Raw genomic sequence first — 27,968 nt, 5'->3', positions numbered from 1 at the left:
GTGACTACTCATAATATATCAAAGCAATACAAAGATATGTTTTATCAATACAAGCGAAACTTTCTACTCCAGTGACTGCCTAATTTGTGGTGCATCTAGTATCACAAGGTGGCAGCAGCAGCAAGCATTCAGTTAGTGGATGTCATGTGTTTTTGCAGAAGTGATGGAACTGAAAAGGATTCTTGAATGTATCTTGAAGCTGCTCCTCTAAGCACAAAATACTATACAAGCAATTTACCAGGATGTTTGAATGCATCTTGATTGACTACTCAACAAATAATACCGTTGAATATTCATATTAATGTCCATCCCTGTCAATCATACTCCAGCCTGTTTACAGCTGTCTTTCTTCACTATTGCAATGTTGCTGTTTGAGTCTGAAATAGAGGCATATGGGACACCCCAGTAAACTCTGTGGAAATGGATAATAATAAGTACAACATCTAAAGTATACAGTTATTGTTGCCTCCATCTGTCTCGTGTCACTGAGATGTAAACACCACTGCACTGAGAAAGTCACTCAGTCATTGTTGTGTGAACCCATTTGACAAAAGTCAGGCTCTACATTTTCAAGGTTTTAGAAACAGTTGACAAATATTCTACCTTATATAGACCTGATCTTTACACCTCTTTGAAGGTGGGGCATCATGTTTGTGGGTTATCCATCACATTATTCTGTGATTTTTGGTGATCACTAAAATTAAAGGTCAAGGAAGCTGTTACACACACACACACACACACCTTTTGTTGCCTTTGGAATGCATTATTTTAGTAATGGCTCAAGAGAGTCCTTTCAAATTTGGCACAAACGTTGACCTGGACTCATTGTTTAACTGCTTAGGTTTGAGTCAGCCGAAAGCCAAAGTCATGGTTGCACGGGGGGGGGGGCTGGGGCCGGAGCCAATCCCAATCCCATGTGACAAAGGGCGAAAGGCAGCAGTACAAACTGTAGATGCAGCTCCTGCTGTAAATATAAAAGCTCATTCTGGAGTCATGAAAAATAACAATTCATACAATCAGGTGATTGCCCACTTATAAAAAAATTGAATAGAATTATTTTGTCTTCAATTTCTGCCAAATGAAAAATGCTGTAGAAGGTTTTTTCGTCCCAGCTTTTAACAAATTTGACCCGTCACATGCACAAGCACACGCTTATCTCAGTTTGTCTTCTCTCTTCTTGCAGTAGATTGATCGGCCACTTCAGGTGAGTCTCCAGAGTCTCTTTACCGCCAGTTACGGTCACATCTACCTTCAGGAACAGCAGCAGCAGCAGCTCAACTGTGCTCCGTCTCTGTGTGACTGCTCAGAAACAGAGAGGACACAGTAGGAAGTGTCGCAAAGACACTTTCCTCAACACAGACATGAACAGTCTCCATAAAGTGGCCATAAACTGTGGGAGGCTCCATACAGGTCCAAAGCTAAGCTATCCACCACTGTTTGATTGGATTAATGACTAACTCTAACCGTTTCTACACGTTAGCTCGCAGTTAATCTTTCTCACCAGACTCTAAATGAGGATAAAGGAGGACGTGGGAGGAAACCAGTCTCATGTTGGAGCAAATATTTGCCGACTGCCATGTTCTGCATTGAATAATGCAGTTGCTAAGCAGCATTTAAATTGATCTGTTGGTCGACTGACTCTCATTTTCTGTTGCACCTGTGAATCAAAGTCTGAGTGGCTTCACTGTGACTGTCTCCTTTAATATAGTGTAAAATTGTAAATCCTCCCTTCATTATGCAGCTGTAAACCAGTGCATATGTGTATCTAGTAATTCTTGTTGATCCATGTGCAAATCTTTACAGTTTAGTGTAAAGTATTGAAATTATGGATTCAGATTACGACAACTTTATACCCCGAACCGTATATACATACTAGGGCTGTCAATTTTCCTCTATAATTAGAATTCCATTCTTTATTATTTTTAATATTCAAATTGTTTTGGCTCAAGCTCTTGGATGAAGTCTTTGAAACTGGACCCCTGCGAGATGTTAATCAGTTTCAGGCAAAGAATATGTCATTCTTGCCTGCTCGGACTTGAAAAGTAATGATCTCCATGGGTGTTTCATCGCCGTCTGACATTTGTTTCCTGCTCAGTTTGTCTCAACAACACGTCCGGCTTTGTGTGAGAATAGACTGCAGGCGTTGAAGAAACACCGGTCGTACTGACATTTTTCACCCTGTCACCCTGTCAGCTGACTGTCGTGGAACTGGTCTTGCTCCACCTTGATCTTACTGTAACATTTTACTGTGGTACCTCATGGGAAGGGTGCCAAAGGATGGAACAGTTGGGCCTATGGCTGCTCGAATATGGCCATGATACAGTCTTTTCCCCTTCATTCTCATAATTTCATAGTTTCTCTGCATTGGGCATGATGTGCACGGGAGAGTGCGTTATAATTCACATCTAAATTATTTGCACTTTCGTCCCATCCGGTGTGCAGACCTCCAAATGTCTCTAATGAAAAAAGAGTCGAATATACAAAGTTAATGTATGAATCTTTATATAGAGACAAAATCACTGTTGAATCACTAAAGTTTTATTTTCAGAATAAAAGCTCCCATTTGGTATTAATTGATTTGCTTTGATTATTTAGTTGTTGCAATCGCTTGGATCCGTTATTGTAATTGAAACATGTTTGGATTTATTACACAGCCCTTGTTGGGGCTGGTTATTTTGGTACTATTCCTAATGGAAACGCAAAAAAAAATATGTACTGCACTGTACCAAACCGAACTGTTCCAGCAATTTATAAGATAATGATTTTTAAAAAAAAGGAGAAATAAGATAGATATATACATAAATCAATACATACATAAATGAATGAATGAATAAAATGGTCAATCCCAGAAGGTGCTGTCTTGGTCTGATGGTCACTGGGATGAAGGATTTAAGGTAGTGGTCAGTGATAAAAGTCAGTGTAGCTACTGCATTCAAAGTTTCCTTTTCCATTTAGTCGACTCTTTCTGCTTATCAGTGCCAGGCTCGTATCCCAGACTCCTCCCCCCTTTTTTTTTTCTAAATCGGCATTGGGCGCAGTTAGCCTCAGTTACACTTTGATTATGTTTTGAGTTATTCTGAGCACTTTCAAACCTTAATTCATTCTCTTGCGGCTCCGATTCAGTACGTTGCTGACCAGTCAGTTGCTCTGCTCTCCGTGAGGCTGTGGGGTTGCTGATTCTGGCCGAGTGTTCATGTCATTTATCATCCTGGAGAATTCAGGTGCCATGTCTGACAGCCGCCCACTATTGGCTGCCTGAAACAGGAAGTGGAATCAATGACTTGGGCAGCATGACCTCATCACCAACCTAATTAGCAACAGAGCAGTTAAATGAACAGCTGGAGCAAATGTACACGTCAGCACTTTCCCAGCGGCAGCTTTTTCCTTTCTTTGTCTTCATTTTCTTTTCTTTCCATCTCCCTTTTTTTCTCCAAATTTAATCTTTTTTTCCGTCTTTGTAGTTTGATAACAGCTCAGTTTTCACATTGGCTTCATTTTCTTTTTCTTCTCTCCACTTCTCGTTCTACCTCAGTCCCTCTCTCTCTCTCTCTCCCTCTCTCTCCTCCCTTGTCATTTCCTGAAATGGACAGGCCTGCCATTTCATTTCGCCCTCTGCTTACATGTTCACTCGACTATTTTCTTATTATTTTGTCATCTTTTTACCTCTTTTTTCCTTCCGTGTCAGTGAGGAAAGCTGGATAACTTCATTTAGCCCATTCTTCTCTGTCAGGCGAGAAACCACATCCATCTTTCTATGGAAGAGGCAGGGGTTATGACTCATGCAGGCACACACACACACACACACACACACACGTATGCTGCATGGCTACACGTGCACTCTCCATATATCTTTCCCACCCTTGTCAGCATTTTTCATTTTCCCTCCACAAGCTGCCAACACCAGCCCACTAACATGTCAGGCCCTCTACTCTAATGAAATCTTTTTTTTAAACTCTCCTCTCCTCCTACTTTAAACTTCTCTCATAGTTAGCGTGATATAATATGCTGCACATGTTCTTGCCTTCTTTTCTTCCAAAAGTCAGAGTTTACACTTTGGCATGGAAACTGAAAGCAGCTCTGAGAGTTTTCCAGATTTTTTTTTTGCTTTCTGTCACTATTTCCTCCCACATCTTTGTCTCCCTGTCATTTTTTATTTTTCTTCCTCTCTTCCATTTTTTCCCAGTTGTTTGTTTATTTGTTCTTTTGTCCCCACTTGTGTCCCGGCGTTTTATTGTTTTGTGTCAGTTTTAATCGGCGATGCACTCATTGCTTCCAGATGAACCAGCTGTCCTGAATCACCGTCCCGTGTCCGCAGGGCCTCTTCTCTGTGGAAAAGCAGAGTATGTCAAACGTTGCACAATTTTTATTAGCACAGAGCCAAGTCATTATTAGAGCAAGGTGTATTTCTCGATTGTATGACAGTTATTTTTTTGGTTCTGTTTGTTTAAAGTCTCCTGCCCTAATCTGTGTTTGCGATCTTATGATATTTTGTTTTGAAAAGGAAACTTGGAGATGGTTGTTTTTTCTCCAGCAGAAACTTGCTTTCATTATAATAAACTGTCCTCGCTGCTTAAAATGCATTAAAACTAGTATCGTATATCGGAACAAGAAGAATTGAAAGTTTGAAACTCATCGTCAACATACCTGCAGAGACATTGGGCTACATTTACACTCTGTGTGCCCGAAAGTTTTGTCTCTTTTTGACAGAATCCAAGTCAGTGTTGTGAGACTACGACGACGATAAAGAATAACATCAATAACCTTTTCTGCAGTAAGTCCTTCATGCCCTGGCTTTGCAACTGTAGGAACAGTGTATCCTCTAAGGAGGACGGACATCGCTTGATATGTGGCTGCACCAAGTCTCTCCTCCTCTATGTGGTGACCAACAGGGGGCGGTGTGATGCAGCGCAGTAAGCAGTCAGTGCTCAGGCGTGCAGCCTCGCCTGAAGGCTCATGCACATCAACCTCACTGTAGTGTCAAGCAGACAAGGTCAAGCACACACAGCGTTTAAAAATGAATTCATCTCACACTTGCTTGCTCCCTCTGTCTCTCTCTCTTCGACATTGAAGAGAGACGAGTGAGAGGGTGAGAGAGTGAGCCTGTGTTGGAGAGCTTTACACACAAGACCCATTTTCGTCGCTTCATGGGGACAAGATTATGCGACACCACAGGGAGATCTGGAGTGCAGCTCAGTACCCTTAGGTCAGGATTGCCAATTTGCACACTATTCTGACCTATAACTGTACCCAGCAGACGTATAGGTCTCCCACTGAGAAATGTGAATATGCAACACTGTGCTTTCGGTGTCTTCAGACCATGGAATGAATCAAAGGAGAAAAGCTTTTGTCATTTCATCCTAGAATGAGACCTTTTTAAAAATAGCTCAAGTATAATAACAACAATAAATACTTGTCGAAACACAGTTAATAACGTAAGAAATCAATAAGAAATGGGCCATAGTAGCTGGTACTGTTGCCTTACAGCAAAAAGCCCCATGATAAGGTGTTTTTTTAGCATATTCTTTTTAGCTGATTTTACAAATACACAAAATATGTGAATTAGCTCACTCTCACTATAGCTGTTGTGTGAGTATATCACAATATATGATTTTGCAAATACTACAAGCAATATTGTGATAACATCACAAGTCGAGTTCAGAGAAACAACCTGTGTGCAGCTTTATATCCCGACAGCCAGAGAAAAAACTATATCCAGAGATTATTAATTGTTTATATATTTGTGAATCATGGATTATTTGGAAGACAATGAAAGAATGAATGAATGAATGAATGAATCCACAGCTGCATTTTTGTCTCCTGTCCTTTGCAGCAACTTATACCGTTCTTGGAGGATGAGAGCTCCAAACACGAGGACTGCACAGCTGGCCAGAGCCGCTCCACCACTGAGGAGAGAAGAGAAATCCTTGAGGTCAACAAGGTATCGTGTCCTCTTTATCTCTGTAGATAACACTACAGTGTGTAACACTGCCATAGTGACACATTGGATTCCCAGACAGCTTTAATCAAATGAGAAGGTGTTTATTGCAGCTTAACATCATGTGATTTCAGAATATTCTGAGTTTATTGTCATTGTTGAGAACAATGAAACAGTGGTAGACAGGTCGTCTTTCAACTTGAAGGTTGTGGGTTCAACGCCATGTTGCTCAATGTTTGAATGGGTATGAAAGTGTGTGTGATAGAAGCGCTGTATGAATGTGTGAGTGAAAGGGTGAAAACTGTAGTACAAAGCAGCCGTGAGTGGTCATCAAGTCTAGAAAAGTGCCATATAAATACAGACCATTTACCAATTACACTGTCATGTGAGCTTTAGGGGAAATATTAGGCCAATTATAATCTTTTCAGATAAGAAATTAGGCTTGAAATTAATTACAGAATGGTAATTTAATGCTCACAATCATTAACCTGAAGCTTTAATGACCAACTTTCCATTATTTTGATAGCAGTCATCCAGATTGTAAGGGCGAGGTGTGTGGAAAACAAAATTAAAGTGGCTACAGTTGATAAACTTTATAATGTGCCGTTAAAGATTGTGTGTTTAAAGGTGATACTGCTGGGAAATGTAACAGACTTGGGGACCTTGCTGACAACACAGTGTGTGCAGGAGGCAGGGCCAGATAACTCACCAGAATCCATGTCAATCTCTCTGACATGGAGGAGTCGCCACAGACTCGACCAACTGGATTAAATCAGTATCAGCGCTGATACTGATTCACTAGACCAAGTACCAACTATGGAGCTGTGAGACTGCATGTTCCTGATGAGGGGTGGGAATCACGGGGTACCTCATGATATGATACCATCTGCGATACATGGTCCATGATACCAACGATTCTGTGATAATCAATATATTGCAAGACAATGATGCAGCGAAACATCTCAAAATCTGTCTAACTGAAGACAAGTGCAGGATTTCTCTATTTATTCACAAAGTCTATGTATGAATTGCATAATGCTCAGGTGCTTGTGAGTGTGTGTGTGTGTGACTTTAAATGAGCATGTGGTTAAAATGAAGAGAAGTTAGCTGTAACTGTTAGCAAAGATGGCGGACACTGTTTACATTCTGGGAATGTGGTCCCGCCCCCCTACGAGTGGGTCTGCTGTGGCCGATGGAGAAACGCAAGCCTGAACCAGGTCTTTACCGTTCCAAACCGTACCGGACTGTACCAGACTGAACCATGTACAAGTGCTTTAGTTCTTAGGTCTTCACGTCCTCCACCTGTTTTCCTGTTTCTTCTGTGTTTTGTGCTGGGCTGGTACAGGTTGTTCATGCCAGGCCTTTTCAGTGTGCTGCGATGATAATGGTCCAAGGTCAGGAGTGTCAGTGGCAAAGATGAGGACTGGTTATTTTTAAGAGCTCAGCACGGCTCCCCTGGCGGCTTTTAAATGTTAACGCCACAATGAAGCATTGCAGTGAAGCCTGCACTCAGCTGCACTCAGCCTTATCCAACACAAGCAGCAGCTCCTTCTCACACAAAGAATATGGTGAACAGAATACTGTGATTTTTTATTCCCTACTTCTTTGTTGTTTAAGTGACAGTACATAAAAACTGCACTGTAGTGGAAGTGAGAATGATTTTGTCCTATTAGAGACCCGTGTATGTACTGTAAGTGATAAATAACCTTGTTTATGATGTGACCTTCCCCCTATGCAAAGCATTAGCATGCAAATGGAGTTCTGTCAAATGATCCAAGCCTATAGAGACCGAGAGGACAGCCTACCATATGTTTCCTCTCATTCTGCAGCGTACATACAGAAGCAAGGCCTTATTATACATTATACAGTATATAGTGTATAATATATACACTATATAGGCATATATTATCCATTTAAAAACAAGCTGTCAGACTCTGCCACATATGAATGCACTCTTTACTTGGATCAATCTAGTACTTCTGTTTCATTCTCAACCTTTAACGCTGGATGCCCTTCCCAACAAAACCCTCCAATTCATCGGGGTTTGGGACCGACACCAGGACCGACCCTGGATTTGGTCTCCCTATAGATGTTATATATTTTCTTTAATGTCGAATAAATATTTTTTTGTGAATAGACAAAATAACTAATAGTTTTAATTCAGCATCACTCACAGAAACAATGTCCTGCCAAGTCTGTGTTTCTTGGCACATTGCTGCCAGCTCGGTTGAATAATTTGAAACCATTGGAATAATACAGTATGTGCGATGTTTAAACCAGGGGTGGACTGATATTGGTTTTTCAGAGCTGATATTAAATTAAATTAAATTAAATTAAATTAAATTAAATTAAATTAAATTAAATTAAATTAAATTAAATTAACTTGAATTGATTCAGTTTTATTTGGATAGCACCAAATATACATACATTACATACATTATCTCAAGGCACTGTACATAATAAGGCAAACACCTTTACAATACAATATTATAGAGAGCAGAGAAACCCAACAGTTCACACAATGAGCAAACCCTAGGCATCAGTGGAGAGAAAAAAGTCCCTTTTAACAGAAAGGGGTGAAAGGAAAAGTGGGGGACAGAAATGGGGGAGAGAAAGGACAAGAGGGAGGTGAGGTAGAGACGGAGACATTTCTGAGTCAGTGATGACATGTTTATAGAAGTACAGTGTCATTTATATAAGCAGCAGCTGCAGCGGTTGTTGATGAAAAATTATACCAATATTAACTTTAATTATAGCATAATAATAATAGTGATGATATGATATGAATGAAAATAATAATAGCCTTGAAACTGGATCTGGATCCTGCAACCTGCACGGTGAGGACAGAGAGAACAAGGTTAATGACTATGTAATGAAGCTGATCATTCATTCATTCATTCATTCATTCATTTATTTATTTATTTATTTATTTAATTAATTAAATATTTAGCCTGACCCACTGAAAACCCCCCAGAAATCTTTAAACCCACATTTCCAGTGTGCGGCTCTTCATGTGTTTGCAACATATTTAGCTGTGATTTCTGCCCAGACTGGCCAGCTGCACATTATGGCAACAATAAGGACAGCAAGCTTCAGGGAGTTAAAGTGGTTCCTGTGATCAGCAGAATAGAGATGCAGCGGGACAGGGGGAAGCAGATGTTTGCGTTCCTGGCTACATCTGTCGCAGTCACTCCAGCCAGATAGGAGAGTTTATGAGAGTGGGATGATCCGGTGGATGGTGCTGTGGCAGAGGGAGGGAGGGAGGGGAGATTTAAAAGAACAACAACAACAACAGCAACAACAAACAAACAAAGAAATGGCAACAAGATGTAAAGATGAAGAAGATTGTTGGTGTGAAAGATGAAAGATTTGTGGAAAGAAAGCCTTGGTGGGTAAGAGAGAAATGGGATTGTCCACATAGGTGTTTGAGGATGGATGGATGACCACAGAGAAAGCTTTGTTGTCAGGAAAGGTAGACGTAGATGAAGAGGCAAAATGTCAGTTAAAAGAGAGAGGAAAAAAAACAACAACATCCATGTGATGTTTCTGAAACCAAAGACACTGAGCTCAGCAGTCGCAGCGAGCGAGGGAGGAGGCCTCTTGATGTACAGGAGAGGAGAGACAGGTGAAAAGATTGATGAAAGAATGGATTGAAAGCCGTGTAGACAGCTGCGGATCGTCACAGTTAAGCTGTTGCCATTCAGATAGGGTTTCAAAAGTAATAACAGATGACTGATGAAATTCAGCTGCAGCTGGGAAAAATGGGATGCCTTCTGTAACAGGAGGCTCTGAGTGTGAGAGAGAGAGAGAGAGATTGATGCATGAGTGAAAAGATAAGTCCGAGCTCACCGCAAACTCCCCAGACGATATTTCACATTGGTTTAGGATTGCTAGCCTCACATTATCCCTGAAAAAGTGTATTGATAAAACAACAAAAACAGACTTATATCGAAATATAAATTCACTTCCTGCTGTAAAAAATGAACAGTAATGCGTCTTCATGAGAGTGGGTGATATGCAAGGCTATAGCAAGACAGAGGAATAGGTTTCTGTAGCCATAGACTTTGAGTGAAATAACCTTGGAACAGACGCCACCCTGGTTACCATTTGACAGGAAAGAGTGATCTGAAGAGAGCCATGGAAGACAGTGTGTGTGTGTGTGTGTGTGTGTGTACGCTTACAAGAGGAAATAATGTAAAGCAACCGTGTCGGCCGGCCCTCAATACGAATCCCCACTCAATCCCAACCTAAGCTCTGTCTGCAGTCTTGTCCTGAGCCCTGACTCTGCTATAGACACTACTGCACCTGTGTGAGATACAGGCTCATATTGAATGTTATCCTGTCCCGTTTTTATTTTTAGTTACTGGAGTGAAAAGAGATGTGCAAAGAAAACCCGGCGACCGTCATCACCGCTGATCTCCTGAAAAACATGCCAACGACGGCAAAAGTGATTAAGACCATGCACGTCTTTCACTACTGAAAATTCCACCATTATTGGGTCATTAGTTAATGAATCTGCTAAAATATGCAGATTATTGTCAACCAGGAGGACCAGCACCCTGAGTGTGTGTGAGTGAGAGAGAGAGAGTAAGAGAGAGTGAGTGAGTGACAGGGTGGGGAAGATAAGGCGTGAAGCTATTCAACACTGATTGGATCACTAATTGGCTTTCCATAGAAGACCAGTGCACTGTAAATCAAGATGTCCCAGAGCAAAGAGAGAAATAAATCTGTTACAGGCTTGTTGAACAACAGCGACATTATAGTTGTTAAAACTAAACAGACATCACCAACAGTGCACTCATTTTTAAATATAACGATCGGAACATAAGCAGTAATAAGCAGTAAGCAGCAGGAGCAGGTGCAGAACAACAGCTGTTTATGGTTTGTAGCTCCCTCTAAGTCTGCCGTTGGGTGCGTATTTAAAGCAACATTCTCCTGCTCTTCCTCATTCAGCCTGTCACTATGGGTGGCCAGTTCAAGCAACATCAAAGTCAAATAGAAAGTCAAATTAAATTAAATTAAATTGCTGCACACTTATTAATACCACATATCAAATTACATCACCTGTAAAAGATATAAACAATTAAATGTGGACATTTGTATTTTGCTCTCTCTTTAAGCTTTATATGTCTAGTAAAAAAATATTATATATATATGTATATATATATCTATATATATATATAGATATATATATGTGTATATATATATAGATATATATATATACACATATATATGTAGATATATACATATAGATATATAGTGGCTTCATGTGACTACATGTTCTACTGAGATAAAGCAGAGGAAATCGGGTAAAATCACATTTGAACTGATTTTCCAAATGACATTTACCGCCCCGAGTACTCATGAAAACAGATGTCCACTGTTGATATTTAGCTCTTCTGTGGCTCTTTCATGGGTCATTTAATTTTATGAAAATGTATATATCTTAACATCTTTAATTTCAAGTTTGATCTCTGATTTGCTTTGTTCTGATTGTATGTTTTTTGACTGATTTCTTCAACAAACACAACACATGAAGTTCACTAACTAAACACTTGATGCTGCTGCCACCTTGTCATATAAATGGACTGATGGTCATTTGAGTAGAAACATTTGTTTCCATGAATGCAATCATTGATAAAACATTTGTTTTCTATCTTTTTCATATACTTATTTGCTTGTGTAATCAAGCAAATAAATCAAATACTCATGCCCACCACTTCCAAAAATCCTTAAATCCTATGATAGCAACCTTCAGACTAGCAAGCATCTCATTTAAAGTGTGGATGAAGATTTGAATAGTGCAGTTAAAAAGTCATCGTCTGTATTTTACTCCTCATGTGAGGTTTATCATGTGATTTCCTCCCTTTTTCCAAATGTTCCACCAAAATTTCTTTCCCATGATGCTGTTTTTGCAGGGAGTCATTTTCCCCACAATAGCAGAGTGATGGTGCAGTCAGGACAGTGCTGTAGATATAGATCTGAATGTTGGAGAACGGAAAGGTAGTGACCCTCACAGTAGCTGTCACTTCAGTCCAGCTTCATCACACTCCCCATATCCCCAGGCTCATATCCTACATCCCTGTACATGAAGCCTGGACACGCCAGCCCCCCCTAAGCAGCCAATGTTGGAACAGGTAGTAGAGAAAGAGAAGATCAGAGTTGGGTCGAGTGGTAGTAGAAGGGGACGGCTGGAGGAGAGGCAGATAAATGACTCCTCTATGGTAATGTCTGGCTGCTTTATGGGGCGTCCTGGCTGTGAGTGATAGCCCTGCTCTCGTTATCTGTCGATTGGGGTAATTGCTGTTTGTCGGAGTCTGGCTGACGGATGGTGATGCAATCTGCCCATGCATTGGAGGGGGAAGAATTGGGGGAGGCATTACTCTCATCTCTCTCCACAAGTGTCATTACTATAGGACGCATGCTGTGTGTGACAGTATGTGTTTACATTTTAAGTGTGTTTGAATGTGTCCGCTTGTGTCGGACGTCGCGCTCATGACTCTGCAAACATTTCTGTCACGTGACGTCTGGATTTTCTTTTAGTCGGTAGGGAGAGAATGTTTGAAAGTCAGTGTTTGCATAAATATTTGAGCTGCAATTGTCATAATTCATTATCGCCTAATGGGTTGCGATTGCTCACTCTCCATGTCGCAGACCTCCAGTGCCAGGGAATGTGATTGTGCATATCAATTCAGTCGTCCCCACACTGACTCATCCACACTGTGTCAGGCCACAGTCTGTCACCCAAGTGACCACAAATTACAGCCCTAATGAATTTTCCACATTTTTGGTCACACGCCAATAAACGAAGGAAAACCAAAACGGGTGCAGTACGGACACAAATGCAGCACAATACAGATGGTAACGGTCTTTTTAGAACCACAGTGGAGGAAATGGCAGGTGTGGACAGTTGAACCAGACGGGAAGCTCTGGCAGGGGCAGAGGCAGGGGCAGAGGCAGAGGCAGGGGCAGGGGCAGGGGCAGGGGCAGGTCGGTCAAGGACAGGCATGGTCAGCAATCAAAGGTCAGTCCATAACAATCTGGCAAAGGAGTGAGCGGTGGAGCTTGAGTACATAAGGAGGGCTGATTGCAGCTGTGATCACAGGTGAGTAGTGTTTGCTCGATGAGGAGGCGTGTCTTGGCAGGTAGAGTGGGGGTGGAGTCAGTCTAAAAAAGAATATGACAAATAAATTGGCCTGCAGAATTGTGTCTGTATTTCACTGAGTGTTCATTTGGACAAGGCTATTGTGTCTGTCTGAGTCCAGTGGGTACGGTCATGTTTTCCACCTGCCAGGCCGACTCGGCTAAAGGATGGACTGGCTGGCTAAGTGACGGTGCATTTTGCAGAGTGGAGGAAGGATGATTCATAGCAGCTCTTCGTGGCTACTTGATAATCATTCCATCTGGGGCGTGGGACAGGCTGTCTTGTCACTGGCTCATCACTCTTCATCCTTCGTCCTCATGCTGCACATCCCTGTGCCTGCTCCGTCACTCCGTCCCTCCAACTGTCTGAAATTCCTTGGATATGACCCCCTTCACCCCTAGAGGTGGGTTGTAAAGCCAGACCTGTGCGACTTGGCAGACCCTCACCATTGTCTCTGTCGCGGCGTCCCCCCCCCCTCCCTCCCTCCCTCCACTCCTCTGCTGCTGCAGGCTGCCACTCGCCTCGCATTTGATTTAATACCAGCCTAAGTGTGAATAAATTCCTGTCACAGCCCATTAAGGAGGCCTTGGAGAGATCTGGCCTGTTATTAATTCTCCACAGCTCCCCTCTCTTGCCCCCTCGTATACTTACTATCTCTCCCTCTCTGCTGCTGCTGCTGCTGCTTCTCTCTCCCAGGCCTCCGTTCACCCGCTCCTCTTTCCACCTCTCTACACATCGCCTTGTTTTTTTTTATATCCAGTTAATTACCACGTCCGTCCTCTTTATTCAAATGAGAAAAGGGAGAAATTAAAAGTAAGATGGGTGTTTGTAATTTCAAACAGAAAAGCTCTTCTCTCTCCTCTCCAGACCTGAGCAAGCTAGCTGCAGGCTTGGTGTGTGCGTGCATGTGTGTGTGCGCGTGTGTGTGTGCGTGTGTGTGTGCGTGCTTGTGCGTGTGTGTGTGTGTGTGTGTGTAATGAATTCCAGTTGTGGCACTGGTAGTTAGTTTTATCTGTAGAGCAGGCGGGAAGTCTGCACAAGCCTGATGATAAACAAAGGCAACCTCCTAACTGTAATAAGACTGGGAGAGAGGGATCTCTCTCTCTCTCTCTCTCTCTCTCTCTCTCCCCCTCCCTCTCTCTCTCTCTCTCTCTCTTCCTCTCTTTATCCATTTCTTTCCTTCCACTCCCACAGATGTCAGTCCCCCCTGCTGTGCTCTATTTCCTCTCTTAGGCCTGAGAGATGAGATGAGCTTCTCCTCCTTTTTTTTTCTTTCTTGTGTTACACAATTTGCCATCGATAAATATCACAATATAAAGCAAATCAATATTTCAGTAAGGCTGAGTGATACGGCTTATAAATAATATCTGGATATTTTTGGACTATATCCTGATATGGGGACATAAAGCTGCACACAGTTGACTGTAAATACACTCTGTTTATGATCTTTAATACATGATTAAAGCAGAACTTTACAAGTCTGGTCACTTTTTCGTCCATGGAGCTCCCCCTACAGTTTGGCAGTATAAGCAGTATATAGCATATTTTTATGACACCACCGTTGTTGAAAGAACTCACCGCTGACACTCCCCCCTCCCTTCCCCTCTCCTGGCCATGCATCGAGCACAAGCCGTGGAGCCACGTCCATGTCAGTCTGCATCCATTTTATTTATATATATATGTATATATATATATATATACACATATATATATATATATATATATATATGTAGGGCAACCCGTGTAAAATATCGTTACATGAGAGAAAACGTGGTTTTCGATTTTGGATATCATCGTATTGCGATAAGGTAGCTGTGATGATTCTCCCAGGTTTTAAATCCTGTTGCATTAACAATCATCAAAAGTATTATACTGAAAAAAAAGTAATGATATTATAAATTAAATATTAATTAAAAAATACATAGTGTATGTATATATACATAAAAAATGCAAAAGTATTTAATTTTAAGACTAATTATTTGTGTTATTGCAGATTTGACCATATTTCATTGTTTCTAATACAGTGTTGTTTTTGGCAGCCATTTTCGATTATATATATGTATATATCAATATATATATATGTATATATATATGTATATACGTATATATATATATATTTCCCTAGATATAGATATAATATCCATATTTCTTCCCTTTTTCCATTTCTCCTTACCTCTACCATTTCTTTCCCATCCTTAAATGTAGTTGGCAGTGCACAGCAGGTGGCCGTACCTCTGTCTTGTTATCAGCCTTGTATGTGGCCCATTACAAGCTCTTTGTTCGCCAAGGGCTTTTTAATTGTTTTGCCCGAGTCAGAGGGGTGGATGTAGCCTCAAAAGCTTTTTTTGGGGGGGAGAATATATTTTCTACCATTTGGTTGCATTTAGTGTCAAGTGCAGCCCCAATTATTTCCGTTTTGTTTCACAGTATTTAAGGGCAGTGTAAGCAATTAGAGGTTTTTTAAACTACTAACTGTTTAGGGTGGTTCAGGGTTATAACTTGTAAAAAAAAAAGATATTGAAAAGCCTGTACTCAGCCTGTGCACATAATCTGCTTGTTGTTGTAGGTCACTTGAGTAATAAAGGTATATTAAGGCAAATGTTTCTAAGTGCTTTTAAGACCTACAGAGACATCAAACATGCACTCTCAGTGTGAACAAAAGACCAGAGGTTTGTTTAAAGAGAGATGTTTACCATTTAATTTCAGAGGAGCCTTGGCCATTGGCAGCTCTGCTGTCAGATGTTTTTTTGAAGCCACTTTTGTTAACACAGCTGTGTAATGTTTAAATGTTTAACTTCTTGTTGGCCATAGGAAATGCATAGAAGAATAACAAATACTAACATCTACTCACTCTAAAATACAGTACCGTTCAAAAGCTTTATAATAATGAAGCGCCTGCGCAAGAGTATAGAACAGCAATGGATAGAATGTGAACTATAGACGATACTAACAACCTCCGTGCTTTGGCAGATCATCACCATGTTGTAGTGTTTCACAGTCTATTATCGTCATATCACCCACCCACTATTTCATATCAGCAAATATCCGTATTTAAAAAAAGATAATCTGTATCTTAAGTCTTCAATAATGATCCCAGAGTTAATGTTTTACTTTGATCAGTGTTTAGATACGTACATGCTGAAGTAGATATAAAGTAGTGGGTGAGCAGACTCAAACAAAGATGAAATCTCTCTTAAATTGCTCAGATTTTTCATCCGGGATTTTATCGTATCCTCTGTGAAAGATAATGGTTGAAACATAGGCATTTGCTCTCAGGTGGCAGGCGTGGTAAATGTAGCCTTGATGCAAAAATAATTGGATCGTGTGTAGCGTACTCCCCGAAAGTTCCACACTTGCTTTACCACGATGAAGACTCTGAATCTCTGCAAAGGAGGTGGTGGGTTTTGGTTTGTTTCCACGTCTAAACCAGTTGTGTTGTGAGTAATGGTGTTATGCTATAAAATTGATAGAATTTGAGTTTCAATTTGAATTTGAATTCGAATTCCTAACACTGAATTTTTTAGCATCGAAATCGAAATTAGACTTTGAATTTTAAATACCATCGAATTTCAAGCACTGTTTTTTTCAACGTTAAAATAAATTCAGTGTAAAAAAAAATGTAATATCTCAAAAATTCAGTCGCAAATAAATTTATTTTTCAAAAAATTCAGTTGGAAAAAATTCAGTGGCAAAAAGTCAACATCCAGGACACCAGGGAGAAGATTCAGATTCAGAAGCATTGGATCCCTGTCTCAATTCATCCAACACTAAGTCATTTTCCCGTTGACCACAATAGTAAAAGAGACGCCGTAAAACTGTTCACAGGACACCTGGAGACATGGACATAGGCATGTACAGATCTTTATATTCTATATTTGTAATTCATGAAGTTTCACATTTGTAAAACCTTCCTAAAGGCCAAAAAAATCAGTGCTTGAAATTTGATGTTTTTTAAATTAAAAGTCTAATTTTGTTGCAAAATAAATCAGTGTTAGAAATTCGAATTCAAACTCAGATGGCACAGATTTACTTCCAAAGAATTGCTTTCAAAATACATTCAGTAAGTGGAGTTTCTATTCTCTATTCACATTGGCTCTGCTATTTGTATTTCATTTCCTTACAGCAATAAGTTAGTGAACACTAATGCTAAGCTAAAACACATTTAACCTGATTGTTTTCATTTTATTATTAGCAGTTAACTTAATAAAAAGTGATATTGTTCATGGACTGAGTTACTGGTATTTTAAATGTGGCTTTTCGCTCTCAACATGGAATATATGTGTCACTTACAACATTTGCTAAAATATAAGATAGCTCCTATACTTCCAATCAGTTGTCACTACAGAGGATAACTGGCCAGATTTTGGTCTCGAATAGTAGGTGCCTTCCTATTTTATGCTGATTTGAACAGATGCAATTTTAATGTCATCGGACGCATCAGAGTCTTCAATTTCAAATCATAAGGGATGTAACACTTACTGTGTCTACTGCACTCTCCACTTCTGTCTGTCTAGTGCAACTGTGTAGAGATTGTTAGTTTTGATGAGCATGAAGCACTGGTACCATGCTTTGTTCTGCTTTCAACCTCTTACCTGCACTCGATACAACTCTTTCAATTAGAAATAGATTTCTCTTGTGTTTCCAGAAATCATTTTGCTTGTGTTTTTTTTGTCTTCCCCTTATTACTGACATTACTGTGAAAAAGATTGAAGTCGTTACAACCAAAAATACTTCCACAAGGGAGCTGATTATAGAAATTTAACACATCACAGAGTCGCAAGATGCATTTACCCTCTGAACTCACCTGCAGAAAATTTAAATCTAAGTTCCTTTGTGAGCGCAGAGGAGCCCTCCACTGCCCATTAAAACTCCTGAAGTATCATGTTTGCTTGCAGCGTGAGAGAATCAGCGAGGCCTCTGATGATATGAGCTCCTGACAAACATCTGACGGAGATGAAAGAATGGTGTTCCTGTCTGCTTTGAAGTGCAGACGCCGAGCCTTCAGGTCTCAGCTCGCAGCGCGCACACGTGTACGTGTTGCACTGAACATGTAACAATCACACCTACAGTAAACACACAGATGAACAAATAACACTCATGCAATCCCACAAGTATCCGCTCAAGTCAAACTCCACTATCTGCCCATACCGATATCAGTACATATATATATATATGTAAATATATGTACATATATATATATATATATATACATAAAGGATGGAACGGTTTATGAAACCGTCCGAACCGTTTGGTTCAATTCGCGTGTGTTACGTTCGGTTCATGCGCTGCTCCTTTTTCTATATATGTATATATATATTTATATATATATATATATATATATATATATATATATATATATATATATATATATATATGTATGTATGTATGTATGTATGTATGTATAGAATACATATATATATATATGTATCTATAAATTCAGTTCTGCTGTATCACCTCTTATGCTGAGATTTCAGTCTCTCCAGAACCCGGTCAGCCCAGCAATAAAGAAAGAAAGAAGAAAATAAGAACCAACAGTTTAACTATATATATTAAAAAAAAAAAAAAAATATATAAATTAAAAAAAGATTCAAACTGTTGCTAATCTGCATCTGTGTACAAATGAAGTCCTGTTGCTCTCCTGAATGAAGTCTGAACTTCTGTATTCTGTATGTGCTCAGTCTGGAAAAGAAAATCTTTTTATTAAGAGGTTTATGCAGTGAAATAGATAAATCTTGTCCCTGACTCTGCACATTGTAGTCTGTTTTGCTGTGATGTGCAGTTTTGCTGATGAAGTCGCTTGCATGGCTGCCCATCATTGGTTATAAAGCAACAGCACTCCAGCCTTCCTGTCCCTGGTTTCTTATCACTGGGAACCAAATCACGAAGGAAAGCCTAATCGATGAGGCTACCTGGCAGAGATTCAAGTGCTTAGCAGAGAGCGAGAGGGTGCCTAGCCCCAGATACTTCTCAAAGGCTAAATCGATCGCAACCCTTCTGCAACAGTCGGCTGACACTGCAGGCTTTTCCACCTCGATGCCGAGGACGTATTGAAAGAACCTCAGTGGTTGGTGTATGCAAGGATGACAACACGGCTATTGTATTTCTGCCACCGCTGGAAGAGAAGGCTTTTATCTGCCGTCAAAACCCCCTTTAAAAGGGCTTCATTCCCCAGAGGAAGCCCATGGCAAACACAGAGCACGCTGGCACTTAAACCCTTCCCGTTGAGGAAAAAGCCATAAAGTTTATAAAGTCAATTAAGGCTTTTTAAAACTGATGTCTGGCAAATTAAAGCTGCTTGGCCTGAGTTCCCTGTGGGGATACTGTCAGATGGTAAACCAGGGCTCACTCAGCGTCACAGTGTTCCCCAGACAGAGTAAGCAGCTTACCCCTCCCCACATGTGCTTTTAACAAGTTCCCTCAGAGTGCAGAGAGCATTTGTTATCCTCAAAAATCATATTTATTCATTTAAAGGTAACTATTTTGAATTAACAGTGTTATAGAAAGCCTCTATTATCACTATGTCAGGTATGAACCAGCGTTAAAAGATGAATGTAAGATAAGATAATCCTGTATTAGTCCCACAATTGGGAAATGTATGATGTCACAGCAGCAATGACAGTATAGGTAAAGATAATAAACGTTGCATTTCCACATCTATGAATGTATAATAAATAAGATTATAAAAAAATACAACACAGTATACACATTAAGTAACCAGTAACCAAATGTGAAAAAACATGTTTTTCTTGATGATGCAAAAGTTTGCACTAAACTCGCCACTCCAAACATTTGTACCACATCTGGTGTGATGGCAGCTTTACCATGTTCTCAGTTTTACCTCCTCCCCTCTCTCCTCCCCTCTCTCCTCCCCTCTCTCCTCTCTAATCCCATCTTCTCACTCACAGACACTTACACTTGTAATTCCCAGCCATGTCCGTCAGAGTCAAAGCTGCGATTTGAGTCACCAGCGTCGGCGCAGATTACCCGAGGAATCCTGAGTGAAGGCACATTTCTGCTCTACTTGCTATATTCCTCTTCTCTCCTCCTCCTTTTTTTTGCGTGTGTGTGAATATTTTAATACTCGTCATTTCCTCCTCGCCATTATCTCAAAGCACCTCATCAAAAAGCAGAGGAAGGGTTCTCAACATCCTCTGAGAGCAAGATGGTCGTGTTTTTAATTGTAGATGAAACGGGTTAAACGGCTAAAAGCAGATGAATACCTCGTCTTATTCATCTGATAATGTGATTTCTAGATTAGCTGGATTTGTCTGTAATGTCTGATGAATCATAAAAGATCCACATTTTACTGTAATGTGAGGATAAAGCAACAGAAATACTGAATATAGCAAATATAAAGCTTTGTGATGGCCTGTTGTTTGGTGGCTCACATTTGCCAAATATTTACAGATTATCATGTATGACTGTCATAAGCATTGATGCACTGAAGTTGGCAGAAAATCTACTCTCTTTTAATTGAAGAGCATCCCTGCTGGGCTTCAGAGATGTGAATGTATGAATATGTGCTATGAGGGAATGTCTTTTGGTGTTGAGCTGGGATCTGTCTCAACACAGAGTCGTCGGAGCTTCTCCTGTGGCAAAGGTTTTTATAGAGTGATTTCACTGCTTTTTCTTTCTTCTTTCTCTTCTGTCTTTGCCATTAGTCTCTTTGATATCATGTGGACATGCAGGGGAGAAAAGGAGGCTGATGAAGGGAAAGATGAGAGATGGAAGAAACCCCTCATTCTCTTGCAGTTATTGCTTTAGGCTTAAACTAATGATGGCACCACCATTCATTCGTTCATTCATTCATTCATTCATCGTTTACTGCTTTATCCTCAACATGAGGGTTACAGGGCTGGACAGGTCATCAGGAGTGTCCACTTAACCTCTGCATTAGTTTGGACTGTCAGGTGCTGTTACTGTGCTCTGTTGTTGTGGAGTTACAGTGAATTAATGTATATATATCTGTATATTTAAACAATCTTTGTTCAAATAGCCTTGTTTACTTTCACTCAAGACTGTTTTAAAAAAAAACCAAATAATAGAAAAAAACATCTCACACTGGTCTGTCCTCTGTCCAGATGTGCTGCACATGCAGAGGCACCTGAGAGCTCCCATAGCTTAGACAGATTAACATTCTGCCATTGACCTTCTATTCCTGCTCTCGCTCTCTCTCTCACACACACACACACACACACTTTCAAACATGCTTGCACTGTAATTACGTTAACTTTAACTGTACAACTGTGGATAGTGGCTGATATGGATGATAGTTAGCCCCAAATGTTGCCCACAAAATGTACATTCACGGTACCTTAACATTAAAATGCATTATTATAAAAACACAGGCAGGAAGAGACATATAATCTGCACTGACTGATGAACAGAAAAGGAAAAAGTCAAAAGTTTTCTCATTTTCTCAGAATGTCAGGATTTTGTCTTTGTCAAATGTTTTTATTAACAGTTTCAGCATCAGTCAATAATGTACAGATGAAATTCTTTTCTAAATCAATCTGACCAACTGATTATTGGTAAAAGCAATCAACAGGTTAATCAATAGATTAGATTAGATTAGATTAGAATGGATTACACTTTATTGATCCCACACAAGGGAAATTCACAGTGTCACATTTGTCAATTAGTCACTTAAAGGAATAATTCACAGATTTGCATTTGGCTTTTGTATTACTAGAATAGGGATAGTAGTTTTCCCAACCTCAGTTTCCCCTGAGTCGAGAAATATCTTCATTCTTTTTTTTGTTACGTGCCAACAAGTGACACTTGGTCTGAGGCTTGAAACTGCAACGCTAATTCCTCACTTTTTAGACCCATTCACTTTAGACCCATTCGTATGGGGATGGTATATATGTATATATAGGTATATATATATATATATATATATATATATGTATATATATATACATATGTACATATATGTCAGAGCTACGACTGTGAATTGAAAAAGCGTCAAAGCGTCACTGTGGGGTCTGTATTTTTTGTGTGAATTCATACAATCAGTGCTCCTTTCCCTGCAGTCTACCCTTCTCTAAACGTCCTATTATTGTGTGAAGGATTACAGTTGCGCTACTTATGAGGTAATGAGTGGATTTCTCTCCCCTAGGTTGCACCATCACTTCTGTAATAAAAGCAGTTGTTATTCATATATCAGAATATGCCAGCAAGCTTTTTGTAATGAACGCGGTGTGAAGGCTTTGCTGCCTGTGTCGCTTTGTTCTGCAATTTCATGTTTAGCTTTCAAAGCAGGCTTAGATGAGATTCTTTTTTATTGGAAGAAATATGATTCGAAAACAACACATTTTGACTTTGAAGCCAAATCTACCCAATTATAACCAAAAACCAGATGAAAAAGAAAAAGACTTTGGGTGCTTTTCTTTAGCGTCATTGAAAAAGAAGAAGAAGAAAAAAATGCCAGACTTTGGTTTCTTTTTAATATGTCGGGGTGAAATTACAAAGGCTTTAAGTATCATTTCATTAATATGGAGCAAATGATGAGTTATTTCAGGACTTAATTGTCAGGGTAATGAGGCATATCACATGTAGTGAAAGTCAAAAAAGACACTGAAAGAGAATATGGAAAAGAGTGATAGAGCTTCAGAAGCAGCGCAAGTGTGCCAGGGAGAGATGGAGAGAGGGAGAGAGAGGGAGAGAGGGAGGGAGAGAGGGAGAGACTGGAAGGCCTCCAAATGTTCCACTCTGGAATATCTTCAAGGACAATCAGCTAAACAGTTGATATTAAGAGAGCTGTGTGAAATCGATTGCTCAAGGTGTTATCAGTGCCGCAAAAATGGCTGGTAATTAGTCATGGCTAAAGGAGTGTTACTGAGACAGGGAGATGGATTTAATCTTAATAGATTTCACTGCACTGCAGATACAGTAGCTCTTGAGTAAATGAGTACTCATCCCTCTCTCTCTCTCTCTCTCTCTCTCTCTCTCTCTCTCTCTCTCTCTCTCTCTCTCTCTCTCTCTCTCTCTCTCTGTCTCTCTCTCTCTCTCACTTTCTTTCAAAGAGAAGCTGTGATGTACTTGCGTTTGCTAAATTTGCCCAAACCTTTAAATAGACCTCCGGACGTCTCATGACGCAGCGCGCTCACAGCACCATGTTGGCTGGCAAAGCTCCTGACAAATGAAAAATGCACCAGTGCCATTATCAAGCTTTAAGAGTTCACTACGCACTTTAAATCCAAAGTATAATGCAGAGTATGTCTGATCCTTATACTGCCCCCTGGTGCTTTTCATGAGTATAGAAACAGCTGGAGTGGACATTATTCTAGACCACCAGCATTTGTACATCACGTGAAATAAACAAGATTTTCCAAACAAGACCATCCATGGTCCCCTCTCACATTCATGGTCCCCTCTCACATCATGGTCCCCTCTCACATTCATGGTCCCCTCTCACATTCATGGTCCCCTCTCACATTCATGGTCCCCTCTCACATTCATGGTCCCCTCTTACATTCATGGTCCCCTCTAACATTCATGGTCCCCTCTAACATTCATGGTCCCCTCTTACATTCATGGTCCCCTCTCACATTCATGGTCCCCTCTCACATCATGGTCCCCTCTCACATTCATGGTCCCCTCTCACATCATGGTCCCCTCTCACATCATGGTCCCCTCTCACATTTATGGTCCCCTCTCACTGTGATTCTCTGACTTCATCTCTGGTACCACCATGAGGTCCACATCTACAGTATACTTTAAAAATAAATAAAAAATAAATAAATAAGTAATGAGCCAATATGTATGTATAAGTGTTTTTGTTTGGCAAAAACTTGAGCAGGAACAGCCCACAGTGGATAAAACAAGATGACACCAGGAGAATGTTCAAATGATTTGCAGTGAGTGGTAAAGTAGGTATGAATTATGTGCAGTTGTTATGCTAGCATGACATAAAAGTAATACCAATTGGAAAAACATTCATTGCAGCAGTTATTTTCCTCCTTCCTAAATCTGTAATATTTGATTTTTTTTTTAAAAAAAAACAACAACTGTTTGTGCATGTTATGTTGCAGAAGCTGAAGCAGAAGAATCAGCAGTTGAAGCAGATCATGGACCAACTCCGTAACCTCATCTGGGAGATCAACTCCATGCTGGCTGTCAGAAGCTGAGCACACACACACACACACACACACACACACACACGCACGCACGCACGCACACTCACAAACACACACACACACTCACACACACACACACACACGATGAATGGACAGAAAGACACTGTTGTTAACTGGACGTGTAACAGGGTAGAACAGAGTGGCTGAGGCTGCACTTTACAGAAGAAATATCAGTCTGTTTTCTGAGGTAAAAAGATAGAAAACCATACCTGGAAAAAAGAAGATAAATGAATAGAGAAGGACACTGAACATTTGACAGTGTCAGTGTGGGCGATGGCAGAACATCTTCTCTCTACTCTGGATTAATCCTGTTTTCTATAAAAACGATTTATCTGCTTGTAGGTACTAGCTCAATAGAGAAGTATTGCTATCTTATTTAATCCTTATTTCCTGTACATGTGTAACATTTCATAGTATTTGAAATATCTGAAGTTCTAAATTACTAAGAGAGAGTAAGTTTTCCTCCTCGAGTTGTATTCTTGTTATATTGATGAAATGTTGAGTCATGTTTCTCACGTGTCATTATAAAGCCTCGTTGAGGAATGTGTTGAACTATAAAATATGCTGTGATGGTCTTTTTCAAAATCAAACATTGTTTGGTGCTTTCTTTTTCATCCAGTGTCTGGATCGTGTTGTTCAGCGTCAGGAATGTGGGATTTAGTGGCATCTACGAGTGTCGTTGGTATTTGCAATCATACATTTTGTAGAGATGAGCCGATACTCGATATCGCTGTCGCCCCGATACTGATCAAAATAACTGGATCGGACGGACAAAAACCTAAACATCCAATATAATCCAAAAATCCTATAAATTGTGTGCAGTAATAGTGTAAACAACATTTTAGCTGAGTCATGTTGTCGGCTGTTTATTTCTTCTTTATGGGAGAAGAATATATGTCACACAGTTGAAGTTTTATGTCTTAAAGGTCTAAAATGACTGTATTGGACTGAAGATTTTAGGAGCCCAGGCTGAAAATTAGATTATCTGTCCAAATCATTATTATGGTCCAGAATAATCATTTCTCCGGGTGCACGACTTGACATTCACCAGTACTCGCCAGAGTCTAGTGTTTGTTTTTAGAATTAGAATTTTTAGAATTTTAATTTTAATTTTTAAACAAGATCTATCAGGCAGATGATTTACCGTGGACATGCTGCTTCGCTCTCAACTGGAACACGGTGAACCTGATTGTCGACGACTAAAACCATGTCCTAAGACTACATTAGCATGTATTATTGTTATGCATGACATAAAAGCCAGATTAACTCCCTCTTTATTTTCGTCAACAAAATGAGGAGACAGATATTCAGCTGTTACGCTGTGAAAATATTCCTTTATTTCCAGTACGTGCTGTTGCTGTGACACTGTGACTGCAACACAGAACCTTCTGAAGTTGTTTGGTCTCATTTTAAATACGACGACACTGACAAAAAAACCTGTTTTATTTCAGGTAATCAGCCTCCGGATGAGTTCAGGGTCATTCTGTGTCATTAGTGGGAAGCCTAGGCTGACTGTTGCTGTAGTGACTAAAACATTGAGAAAAAGGGGGAGGAGTCCACAGGTGTGTAGGAAGCTCAGAGCATCAGAAGGTGCATGCGGATGTGACTTTGACGTCTGATGAGAGAAAGCCTCACAGGTGACTTCTGTCAGAGGTTTTCTTGGCACGTGGAGCTGGTGGTCGGATGCCTCAGGGTTAGACCGCGAGGACGCTGGAGACACTATATATCTAATCTGTGTGGGGAACGCCTCAGGAATCCTGGAGGAGCTGGAGAATGTTGCTGCAGAGCGTGATATCGGGCTTACCTTGCTTAAGCTGCCGCCACCACAAACCCAATCCAGATAACGGACGGCAAATTGATGGATGGATGGACTCTTACCTTTAGGAAAGAAAAATGATTGCTCCTCAGAGAGAAATGTTGCTCTTTTCTGACACTTTCAGCCACAAAGTGAAACTTTGTGATCTATATATAGACTCCTGACAGTTGTGGTTAGAAATAGTGGTATAAGGGAAAAAAACCCTGTAGATTATATACTGTATAAGAGAAGACAAGTGGGTTATATAAAAATATGATATGTCAAAATAACATCTTGTGATTGAGAACATAAACAGCCTGTTGTTGTAGCAGCTAAATACTGGCATTAATGAATAATTTAGCTATGGCTACTTTAAAATTGCGTTTTAATTAGACACATTAGTGTCTAATTAATGCGATCTCGTTAATAATGTGATCTTCAAAGTCTCACCTTAAACACCAATTCCAGTTCAGATATACAGCCTAAAAGCCCATCACACCATCTGAAGTAGTTACCGTGTGGTCAAGCAGAGGCTGCAGTGAGGAGACTTTGTCCTTCGATCCGAAAAAAAAGACCGCAATGTTATGTTGATCTCGGGACCGGGGTTAACTTCTTAACCTAAAGTTTTACTGTCAAAATGGAGGACACAATCAAACCCAACCATCCTCTGAGGGAGCACAACGAATTGAAATCGTAATTACTGCTACTCCAAATATCTTTGATAGAATAATAGGTCATATAATATTGTTGTAATACAAAAAACACTTTATAAATCTACTTTCTCTGCTGCAGTTGAATTGATGTAAGGCTGTAACTAACAATTCTTTTCATGGATTCATTGATTAGTTGCTTGGTCCATAAAATGTCAGGGATCGTTGAAAAATGTTGATCTATGTTTCTGAAAGCAAAGAGAAACAGACAAATGCAGCATTTACAGCAATATCAGTGTCAGATATTGGTGGGTTTAATAATTCAGAGCGTTTCTGAATGTGTGATGAGGCTTCTGTCCTCAGGGAGACACAAGGACAGAAGCAGCAGTGGAGCAGCAGTGTAGAGGGAAAAAATCAATGCAGAGTATTAGAGTATTAGACCTCAGTGGTCTAATACTCAGGTAGTTATTATACTGTATTTCTGAGGGCAGAGCAGCATCAGGAGACCATTATTATAAATGGACTGTGTTCTCATTTAGCTGATGCAGAGGTCAGGGTCACACACACACACGGTTTCCATGACTTCAGAGGACTTCCCTCTGAGCTTCCCTCTCCATCAGATTCACAGATTCTCAGCTAACCAATCGGAACATGTTTTTTCTTGTTCTAAGTGATTCTGACCAGAGTCGAACCGCTGTATGGAAGCGGCTCATCCCGAGTATTAAAAACATGATTATCTCTTCAAATATTGCCGACTGTTTAAAGCTATGAGGAGGAACGTTGACAGCGTGTGACCAGTGTGTTATGATTCTTTGCTGCTGTAGTTTAAACATGTTGCAGACCAGTTCAGTGTGAGTTTCAGAGTAAAGAGTTAAGTAGACAAAGAGATGCATGTATCATCAAATATGAGTTTATTTTTTTATAAATCATTCTTACAAAATTGGCATTTATCTATTTCATTTGTGACCTCTATAAAAGTCTTCTGTTAATTACACGGTAGGAGGGAGGAGAAGGCATCAGGACAGTCCGGACAGATCGACTCATATCACTGACGATTGGGTAACATGATACAGCCGATCACTGATAAATAATCCCGGATGGGGAGTGGTCATGCGTGGTCGCCTGGGCAACAGTGTCCGAACAAAGAGATGAAAACTGGACGTTTGCGTGTGTGTGTGTGTGTGTGTGTTTGTGTTTGTGTTTAGGACAAAAAGAAAAAGGAAGCTGTGTTTCATCCAGTGTATGAAGGCAGGACATGGTTACAAGAAACAGTCTGCAACTGACCATAAACTCAAAAAGGCAC

At 40.2% G+C, this 27,968-nt stretch overlaps 1 protein-coding gene across 1 annotated transcript in view; it reads left to right on the top strand.

The window, feature by feature from the left end:
• The window catches only part of med30 (mediator complex subunit 30), a 28,253-nt gene extending 3,395 nt beyond the window's left edge, over positions 1-24,858 (top strand). The window contains exons 4-5 of the mRNA XM_058619649.1: positions 5,831-5,938; positions 24,116-24,858. Of these exons, the coding sequence (XP_058475632.1) occupies positions 5,831-5,938; positions 24,116-24,211 (204 nt within the window). The 3' untranslated portion in view covers positions 24,212-24,858. The remainder of the gene's footprint in view (positions 1-5,830; positions 5,939-24,115) is intronic.
• The last annotated feature ends 3,110 nt before the right edge of the window (positions 24,859-27,968 follow it).

Source organism: Solea solea, chromosome 20, assembly GCF_958295425.1.
Source record: "Solea solea chromosome 20, fSolSol10.1, whole genome shotgun sequence".
Lineage (NCBI taxonomy): Eukaryota > Metazoa > Chordata > Actinopteri > Pleuronectiformes > Soleidae > Solea > Solea solea.
This window is presented reverse-complemented; position numbering and strand designations above follow the sequence as displayed.